Raw genomic sequence first — 10,430 nt, 5'->3', positions numbered from 1 at the left:
TGAATGTAGAAAAGGATGGCAAATGTTTATTTTAACACACTGTGAATTGAAATTTACAACACAAGTCATTTTGACTCAAAATCTGCACAAATAAATGAAAACGAAGGGAGTCTGATGTGTTGCGTTCAACTCCAACACTTTTCCTGAAAACAAGAACAAAATACAGAAACATGTTTTGCTAAATGCGAGCACAAACTGGAAAAAAAACTTAACTGTAATCTACCAGTTAAATACCTGGGCAATATGTATCCCATACATGGAAAAGCATAGCAACTATTTTCACATGGTTTTCTGTGCAACTTGTAATTATTAAGTAACGTTATAGCAATAAAACTGAAACATCAGCTGGAGCTCAGGCTTCAAAATAAAGCACAGCTATTTTTCACATACAGTAGAAAGCCAAGAGGTGTACTTTGAAGGAAGATTAACCTGACCTGAGCTGCAAGTCAGATTTTTCAGTGTCACAAAACAGGCTCTTATATTTTGGCTTGATCACCATGGTAACTTGTGTTGCACAGTAAACAAAATCACTAAATACTTAGTCATGATTTTCTGCCAATTCTATTTTATTGTATTGTGGCTGACAGAACAGACTATAAAGGTGACAGGTTTTAGTGATAACCACAGACAATATATAAAAAAGTTAATTCAATGTGGCCAAAGTCTGCATGGATTTCACATTATTATGGTAGAGCTGTCAGTCCCGAAAGCACTGATGATCACATTGAAAAGCACCAAGTTCAAAGCTTTTCTTGATTTTCTCTAATAATGTGAACCTTTCACTTTAATGCTTATTTACTTGTTGCTTTAATATTTTATTATATGTCACCAGCACACACTCAATTCTTTTTTGGGGAGATAACACTGGTGATTAAAGGTATAATTCCACTGTATTAAAACAAAATTTCAATGTATTTTTCAATTACAACAAAGTATATTTACCTACAAATAAATAAAGTCATAAAGTAACACATAAATAAAGGTAGGCACACTACCTATAAAGGGGGGTTCTGAAAAAAAAGAGAAAACAAAAAAAAAATTACATTTTGAGTAATTTTCAGTATTGTGCATTTTCATGGTAATTTTACAGAAATGTAAATATTCTGTATTTTTCAGGATGCAGGCTACATCACGGACTTGTGGGTTTATTTTGCCCTTATTAAAAAAAAAACATCTTTATCTAATAATCATTATGCTGATGTGTATGATGTATTCATCTCTCCTTTTATTTTACCAATAGTAACGGTATAATAAAGTGTTCTCTCTTACCAACTTACAAGAAAAAATAAATGTCTTCAAAATTTGCAGTTCTATGAAACCTTGTAATGATGGAGCCAACTCTCATTTTTTCCCTTCACAATGACATTTCAAACATAACTTTGAAAAGGAAAAAAAACACCGTGTCCTTTCCTGTAAAATATCTGGAATTTAGGTCCATGATATAACCTGCACCACAAAAAGTACAGTGTGTTTACAACGTAAGACAGTGAATTATTGCAAAACTACCAAGAAATTACACACTAATTAAAATTACTTATGCAGTACTTCAATATTTACTGTATAATTTGTGTTGCTGTTCCTGTAAAACACCTGAAATTATGCAATACTTAAAATTACTCATGTACTCATGTATTACCTAAAATTACTTTTATTACTTAAATTTACTTACTTATGTAAAAACCTGACTTGTTCCCACCTTACCTAACTTTACACTTTAACGTTGTAAATATAATGACATTGTAAGATAAAATAAAATACTAAAATAGTAATTATATTTAATTACTGGGGAACTGTGACTCATGTTGTAGTGTGCCTAATTATAAAATGTTACTTTTTTTATTTGGGGGCTCAAGAGTTGGCAGTTCGTCTTGTAGGAAGGTTGCCGGTTCTAGCCCCGGCTCGGACAGTCTCGGTCATTGTGTCCTTGAGCAAGACACTCCACCCGTTGCCTACTGGTGGTGGTCAGAGGGCCCGGTGGCGCCAGTGTTCGGCAGCCTCGCCTCTATCAGTGCGCCCCAGGGCAGCTGTGGCTACAATGTAGCTTTCCATCACCTGTGTGTGAATGTGTGTGTGAATGGGTGAATGACTGAATGTAGTGTAAAGCGCTTTGGGGTCCTTAGGGACTCAGTAAAGCGCTACAAACACAGGCCATTTACCATTTGGCAAAACATAATCAATCAATTGAATCAAAATGAAAACACCCACTTTTATTGAAGTTTAAACAGAGCCTAACTAACAAAAAGCCACATTGGAAAGAAAGCCCAGGCCCCCTGGTGGAGGGAAAAAAATATGCTCCATCTTGTAATTTACAAGGAATATTTACAACAACTAAGCTCAGGTATGGCTTTGATTTCAGAGGTGCTCCGGCACAAAGCATCAGGAGCTGAAATATGAGGTCGAAGCCTTCATGGTGGGGGAGGTCAGGTGATGCTGATGAGATGAACTAGGAGACTGTGGTGTCTGTCCTGAGGGAAGATGGAGATAGAGAAGTCATCGTCATTGTCACGCTGAGTAATCATCATGTCAGCAGTGGCAAAACAAACAAAACTGCTTTAAAATCCAAAGTGTAACATCTGTGATGAATAACAAACACACCCCAGCAGAGCAAAGTACAGCTGAGTCATCTGCTTGTTCAGACAGCAGCTGTTGACACAGTTTTTGATTTGTGTCCCCACCAATGACAACCCCCCCCAACCAACCTGCGACTCACTGTACAGTAAACCCATCTGTCACTTTAATGGACAGTACATGCCTGTGATATGCTCTGTCTTGATGTTCTCAAAGCCGTGGTGCCTCTGGAACGCTTCAAAGTTGATTGAGGCGTCATCCTCTGATAGGCTGTGAGGGACCTGGCCATCGCCGGGGCGACACACCTCAAAACGAATCCATCTGTAGCTAAATAAACAATTTTAAAAAACAAAACATAAATACTATAAAGACATTTTTAAGATGTCTAGAATGCAAGTGAGCTAAACCTAGAAAAGCTGAATATATCAAGCTGAGAATCCGTTGTTAGGGAGCAGATATGCACTTACTTGCTACACTTGCGAGCTCCGGGACAACTCTGGATGAGATTCTGGATGGTGGGATGAGAGAAGCCAAAGAAATCTGCTCCTGATGGAACAATCGACACCACGGACTTGGAACTAAGAAGAATGTGCAGAAGGATTTATTTTAACTGAAGGTGACAAAAACTAATTCAAGTTGTACAAGCAGGTTAAGTAACTGGGAGACAAAAGCTTTGTCATGTTTGCTCATTTGTTCAGAATGTGGCGGTGAAGTTGTTCTACCTCACAGACGCGATGGCCTTCAGTAGATTGGCATGGCACGTCAGGGCGGAGGAGGCCACGATCGCATTCTGAGGGTCCTCTTCAGGCACGATCTCAAACTGGAGATGGAGGGTGTTTGAAAAAAATAATTGTTTAAAGTAACAAATCTTAATCTTAGTGTCGTGTGTTCACCTAAAAGTAATCCGAATTTATATAAACATGTATCAAAACTTGCATGCGAGATGAGAACTGACCTGTGGGCCTGTTCCCCCGTCCTTGATTTGGCAGGTGTAGAGGCACTGCTGCTCGGGGTTTTTCATGCTGGCAAAGATGCGCGTGCTGCAGAAGCCCACTGGGTAGATGGCACACTCGTCGTGAAACAGCATTCTGTCTGTGATGATCTGGAGAGCAGACAAGAAGGATTCAGTCATTAGTGTCAGCATTTCGAGAGGCTTGATTGTGTCCTCTAAAGCTCACTTTATGCTAAAGATTGGAACTTTAAAACCTCAGCTCAGAGGTTTACTGTCACTGAGACACTGACCTCGCCCAGACTGTAGACTGTCAAACCTCCCAGTACTATGGGAAAGACAGGACGGCCAGAAGAGTCGAGAGGGATGGGTTGCACCACCTTCCGTGAGCCATCTGCGAGTTTTCTCTTCTTGGACATCTTCTTTGGAACTAAAAGCCCAATTTCAACACAATTTAGTTGTATACAGCAACACAAGGATGTCATTTTCTGTCTTAATAAATATTTGATTGTAACACTCACGTTCATCCTTTCCATTCTCCCTCCCCCGCTCCTTCCTTTCCTTTTTGGGTTTTTTAAGTGCTCCTTCTTCGCCTGTTGGCACTGTTGATGACACACTGTGAGTAGTGGACAGACCTGAAGCCCCAGAAGGACCTGAGGACAATGCCACTGGTGGTAAAGGTAGATGAGCGCTTGAGCTGGGTGTGGGCAGTAGCTCCCCCTCTGACAGAGACTGGTATTGCAACAAGGATTTTAGTAAGAACCTGAAAATAAAGAAATGAATGAATACCATGTGCCATTAGAGCAAAAGCACATCATTCTGCATGTCACACCGCAGTCACCTGTACTCACCTCCGCTCCTCCTTTGCTCTCAGAAACTTTTCTTCTATGTGAGCAACTTCATCACAGAGAGCTGCATTCTCCTGTTGGCAAAATTACACCTCGGTGTGGTCAGATTGGATAACATACTTTTCATGTCCTAGTCTACACTTAGACACTTTTGGGGTACCTAATAAATTTGGATCCCCTTTATCTTTCAGAGCAGCATTAATTCTCCATAACAGAATCAACAAGGTACAGGAAAGATTAGAGATTTTGGTTCATATTGACAAGACAGCATTACACAGTTATCCATGACGTGAATTTCCTGTTCTACCACACTGAGGACTGAGATGACTGAGAAGGTCATCGTCTCATGACATGACATGTTCAAGAAACCAGTTTGAGACAAGCTATGCTTTTTTTGACACCATAAACACCATATTGCTGGAAGAAGCCATCAGAAGATGGACACACTGATCACAAGCGCCCAAAAGTGTGCCAGAAAAAAGCCCTCAGCCCACATACCGCACACCTCTTACACCACCAGAAGCCTGAACTGTTGAGACAAGGCAGGATGGATCCATGATTTCATGTTGTTTATGTGAAATTCTGACCGTACCATCCATAGAAAGACACCAAGACTCATCAGACCACGCAATGTTTTTCCAAACTGTAGTGCCAATTTGTTTTTCTTATTCACAGTAGTGGAATGCTCTTCTGGAGACCTTGGTTGTAACAAGGAATGCAGATTTCTTTTTTTGTTCAAACTGAGTTAGTGCCTTCCTTTCTGCTTGAAGCAGTTTGCTCATTCTCCTCTGACCTTAATAAAGCACTTTCATGTTGAGAACTGCTGCTCATTGGACATTTTACTTTTTTGCACCATTCTTTGTAAAACTCAGCAGTTTCTAAAAGACTCCAACACCAACAACTATATCAGATTCAATTAAAAATGGTTGTCTCGATCATATCTACATGCCTAAATGCACTGAGTTGTTGCCATGTGATTGGCTGATTTGCATTATTAGGTAATCAGGTGTACCTACTAAAGTGGCTGGTGAGTTTATATGCATGATGTAAGACTGTTTATTTTTATGGAAACATCATTTACTTACAAATATCATGGCACGAGCAGCTTTGCGCAGCCGGAGGTACTTGAGCCTATACTTTTCATTCTGGTTCTTTCGTGGACCCCTCTTCCCCTTGGCCTTATGCTCAGAGGAGGTAGTGGGAGATGGGAAGGTGGGTGCTGAGACTCCTGACCCAGAACCAGAGATGGTATTCTGCTGCGGCGAGCTGAGGAAAGACTGGGCGGTGAAAGCCTGCAGGGCCTGTTGCCGCTCCTCATCAGTCTGTAAGGAGTCAGAGATGGAGGGGAGACAAAGACAGAGGATTGTTCATTTGTAGCACGAGTTCCTGAGTGTTAAGTCTAACTGTTGAATGTTTGTCATTATGCTTCTTGAATTTGTAAGGTCTTAGTCCAATCTATAGGATCTAGACATTCCTTTGTCCCTGACCACCTCTCCAGCCACTCTGTGCTGGGGGAGGATTATTACACATCCCTTGTGAAGATTCTGTTTGATGTTTGGTAAGCTTCCTGCCCTTTGTATGGCTTCACTGTGTTATGCATGGTGAACCATACATTGGGTTTGGGGGAGGTTACCCTCTTTATGACCAGGATGTTGTTAGAAACAGCAGGAAGACACACACACACACACTCACATGCATACAGATGTTTACACATACACACACATAGTGCCTTGTCTTAGAACCATTGGGGGTTTTTATGGTGGGCGTTGCTTTGCTGTGATGTGTATTGTGTGAACTGTTTTCCCAATAAAAGGCAGCAAGCGGAGGCCGTCATTGGGGTCATTGCGGTAGGATTCAGAGTGCTTTCTGAGACACCGGCTGGGGCCTCCCTTGCTAGCAAGTAAAAGATGTTCGTCTTGTTTTTGTCGTTAACGAGAATAAGTTTCTGAACCAGCAGGGCTTGTGGAAACACAGACCCAACACTTGTGCTTTCCTCAGAATGATGAAATGTACACAAAAAACAAAACAAAACACAGATGCAGCTTCCACTAAAAGTGTTTTTTGATAAATAACAAAAGTTCAACCAAACAAAAGATGCACAAGAAATTAAAACAGAACTGAACTCCCTGTCTCAGCTTATTTCACTCAGACACAGGCTTAATGCAAAAATGCTAGTTGTAATAATGTGAACTTTTAATTCTGTATATATGATTTTTTTCAATTACTTAGAACAGTTTTGTGTATCTGTATTCTGGGTCCGGCTCTTTTGTGAAAAGAAAGGCTTCCATATTTATCCATAACCAACAGCAGGGCATACAAAGCAATGCAAATTTGCAGCACCTTATAATATATTTAGGTTTGGTATAACAGTGCCATTAGTATCTCAGATGACTCACCAGCAGAGCAAAGACTCCGTTTCTGTTTTCAATCCTCTTGAATCTCCTGCTGCCTTTTTGTGTCTGAAACATAATGCGAGACTGAGGCCAAATGCACGGGGCAGGAAAGGCTGGGTTTGATTCACACAAGCTGGGGGTCAATTTAGATGAATTCAATCATTATAAGATCACAGTTTAAAGGCCCGCACATCAGAGCGCACAGAGAACTGTCTGTTCCAATTACAGCCCAGAAATGTCTGCCTCATTAAAAAAAATGATGCAAAACAAATAAAAGTCAAAGAAGCGGGATGGGAAAACAAAGGATGCTAACAGAAATGCAAATGGTGTTTGCACCAAATCCACTCAACAAGTGATGGTGTAATTTACTGCACTCAACAGCAGAGGCTGCTGTGAGGCTGAGTCTCAAACATTTCCCTTACCTCACGGTACATGACAGCTTCCAAGCTTGATTTTGCACTGCCAAGGAGAGAACAACGAGATGAGCAAAGTCTAAAGGATCATAGTGAATTACAGAAAACCATATCTCCCTCCTCCCTTGTACCCACTGAAAGACAGCAATCTTGCACACTCTTTGTTTTCATGAATTTGTTCTGATGCTGTCCAGCCAAAGCTCATCAAAACTTATGAAACTTGACTTTCAGATATGCTCTAATAACCTAGACAGTTAAAGTGAAGAGAACACTGTACTTGGATTGAACAAGTCCCCTGTCGATGATTCTCTGTTTAATTTCCTTTATGTGCATGGGACCTCCCGCTTCCTCCAAAACAATCTATGTAAGAGAAAGAAAGAAGAAAAAAAACTTGCTACAAAACCAAACGCAAAAGACTCTCACTGCTGTGAATGTTACTGAAATGTTACAAATATATGGCCCATACCTGCGCAGCATCGAGCCACGTCAGGTTCGGTTTCTCTGCTATTTCGTTGGGTGGTTCACTGCAAACAGGAAATAAAACGTCAGTGTCCTCTGGTGTAAGTTATCTCCTTGATTTATTTGTACTTTAAAATTTTGGCATAATTTCCTGCAAGCACACACACTTTATCTGGATACATGTTCATATTGCTTATGCAGAGGAATGACAAAAGGAAAAGTCTATTGCCCTTTAACCTTGCAGTGCTGGGAAGTGGTGACTTCTTAGAAGCATTTCAATAAATTCCCATAATAGTACATTTCTATGCTGACGGTGCCTCCGCTCATAAGACTCATGGGGTCACTGAGTATTATGATTATTATTATGTGAATCACTATGGTGTATGGACGGACACTAAAGGATGAAATATATTTTAGAAACATGGCACACTGAAGCTGTTCTGGCAGTATATGATGCCATAAGACCTTACTAAGACACATTTTCTCTTTCCTTGAATTTGTCAGTGATCTGAGGATTCTTCTGCTCTTAGCTGTACCCTAACTGAACATGGTGGTAAATGGACTGGTTTCGTATATAGAGGGTTTCTACTCTGCTTGAGTATTCAAAACACTATGTCAATACTACCAGTATATTTCTTAATCCAAAATAAATGAAGTTACAGTAGACAGTAACATTTTAACATGATGTATTATAAATCTGATTATTTTGAATCACCTCTCCAGAGTTTCAGTGGTGCCAGACAGAGTTGCAATGCTGTCCAGAGCAGGAAACAGAGAGTAGTTCCCCTGTCCATCAGCCTCCATCTCAGATTCAAACGTGTTGAGGGATTCCATGGAGGGCAGGTATGAGCATCTGCGAAGAAACGTCAATGAGAAAATATCTAGCTGCGTTTCAGTCTACAGGCGTGCCTCACTGCAGACCTTAAGCAAGGCAAACACTGACTTCTGCACAATAACATCAGGTACAGTAAGGACCAGCTACAAGCAAAACCTACCCAAAAGAAACTGCAGCAAACACTTATTTCACTTCGTGCTCCTCACTATTAGTTTCCGTGTCAACCGGAACCTTCGTCCGTCCTCATTGCATTGTTTACAGTCAGAGCGTCTAAATGCTAACATCAACTAGCTAGGAGTCATTGGCTAGGAGCAGTTTCCGTGTTCAAATCCAGAGTTGAAAGAATAAATATTTCACTAGTGTGGTCCAACTCGTGAACATATTTGACGTTGGGTTAAAAAAGCGAATATCTATCACAGTTTTACTGTAGTATAGTAAAGGTATATGAGGATCAAGAAGTCTTGTATTGGAACCAAAGACGGATGAGCACTTTACCGGATATCCGGTGTACATGTACGGCTCGTCAAAATAAAATCCGAAAGTTACACTTAGAAAAAAAAAAAACCTTTTCCATTATTTTATTTAAATTTTTACTTATCTGTTACTACTGTACTGCACCTCTTAAGTGTTTCACAGTATGAGTGATGATATTCTGCTTTTAATCTTTTCTTTTTTTTTTAAATAACATTAGGCATGCTACATTTTGTTGCCCGTTTATCATCTAGTTTAGTTGAATCTTGAAAATGACTGATTTCCAACTGTGAAAATCTTTCTTTCTGGCTTCTGTGCTTTTTTTTTTTTTTTAATGTAGTGTTTTAGGTAAAATGTGAGGCATTTAATATATGCTGATTTAAAACTACTACACCGCTGCAAATAGTTACAAAATAGTTGTCAGGTGTGGAAATGGTTGTAGTACCTTTTCAAAATATATCCTGCTCCTTTTTTTCCCAGCATGTCAAGGAAGTAGATGAGAAAAAACTTTACCACTATGAAATATAATTAGTGGATTTTTTGGGGGGCAGCAGCTTATTGTGATTAAAAAGTCAGAGGTGAGTGCTTTTTGACATAGATTACCAAGAAGGCTGTAACAATGATACACCTCATGTCTGACAAGGAAACGTCTTGCTGTGACTCAAATTTATAATAATTTGAATGGCATGACCTTCTATGTTAAGGTACTGTGTTTAGAGATGGCTACCATACTTGAACTCCTTACAAAATTCCGCTCCAGCAGCTGTTTCAGATTGAGATGTGCACAAACAGTATTTCTCTCTGCTGAGTTTTCAGATAATGTCTTTACCCATTCTTTATGATGGCTTGTGCGGTCGAGACTTATTTGATGTTTGCGTGATTGTTTTTATGTGCTGAAAATGAATCACCAATTACAAGGACATCTTGCATGTTTAAATATTCCTGACTGTTGGAAATTAGAACATCTAACATGATCAGCATTTCCTGTCCAAATTACACCAGCACTACCGCCTGTTTTTTATCAAAACGTAATTGCAATAAAATGGTCAACATTCTCTTAAATCTGTTTAGAAGCAGTTCTAATCTTTTTTTAAATAGTTTTTCTCTGTAAGACAACCAAATATTTTCTACAAATTAAAGGGTACATACACCAAGGATATCTAACCAAAGTGAAATCTAGATATATTTTTTTCTTAGACGTGCCTGATTCAGTGGAAGTGAATGAAATTTCCCTTGTGGTGCGTCTGCATAATTTATAGATCGTACTGTAAATTGAACAACTTTTTGACAATTATCAGAGGACAAACTGAGAGTGGGGATTTGCTGTTGTGCATAAATAAAATCGACGGTACACACTTCCACTGCACTGGAGTGTCAGAAATTTTAGTAACAGATATTTCGACTTTTGGCAGTAAAACTAAAACTCAGAGGAGAATTTTTGGTAACTAACCATTTGAAGGTCTCCTACTCTTGTGAGTTGTATCATTTGTACTG

The 10,430-nt window shown here is 39.6% G+C and overlaps 1 protein-coding gene across 2 annotated transcripts; it reads right to left on the bottom strand.

The window, feature by feature from the left end:
• Positions 1-8,966, bottom strand: tbrg1 (transforming growth factor beta regulator 1). Of its 2 annotated transcripts, XM_084951191.1 has the most exons (15): positions 8,626-8,966; positions 8,346-8,483; positions 7,638-7,695; positions 7,449-7,531; positions 7,181-7,217; positions 6,762-6,824; positions 5,451-5,687; positions 4,369-4,439; positions 4,039-4,280; positions 3,811-3,947; positions 3,524-3,670; positions 3,291-3,388; positions 3,036-3,146; positions 2,753-2,895; positions 1-2,465 (listed from the first exon to the last, which is right to left on the bottom strand). In XM_084951191.1, the coding sequence occupies exons 2-15, from the start codon at positions 8,462-8,464 to the stop codon at positions 2,377-2,379; spliced, it is 1,635 nt and encodes a 544-aa protein (XP_084807317.1). In that variant the 5' UTR covers positions 8,465-8,483; positions 8,626-8,966; the 3' UTR covers positions 1-2,376. The 2 variants fall into 2 exon arrangements, with proteins under 2 accessions (XP_084807317.1, XP_084807318.1); XM_084951192.1 differs by lacking the exon at positions 6,762-6,824.
• Between the last annotated feature and the right edge of the window lie 1,464 nt (positions 8,967-10,430).

Source organism: Perissodus microlepis, chromosome 14 (assembly GCF_051167445.1).
Source record: "Perissodus microlepis isolate ML-2025 ecotype Zambia chromosome 14, ASM5116744v1, whole genome shotgun sequence".
NCBI lineage: Eukaryota > Metazoa > Chordata > Actinopteri > Cichliformes > Cichlidae > Perissodus > Perissodus microlepis.
This window is presented reverse-complemented; position numbering and strand designations above follow the sequence as displayed.

Excerpts from the sequence above, each read along its gene's own strand:
- tbrg1 (XM_084951191.1), bottom strand. The coding sequence starts at position 8,464 with ATGGAATCCCTCAACACGTTTGAATCTGAGATGGAGGCTGATGGACAG. Across the intron at positions 3,671-3,810 it reads CAGTCTACAGTCTGGGCGAG|ATCATCACAGACAGAATGCT; the intron begins GTCAGTGTCTCA and ends TCTGCTCTCCAG. Across the intron at positions 2,466-2,752 it reads CAAGACAGAGCATATCACAG|GACAGACACCACAGTCTCCT; the intron begins GCATGTACTGTC and ends ATCTTCCCTCAG.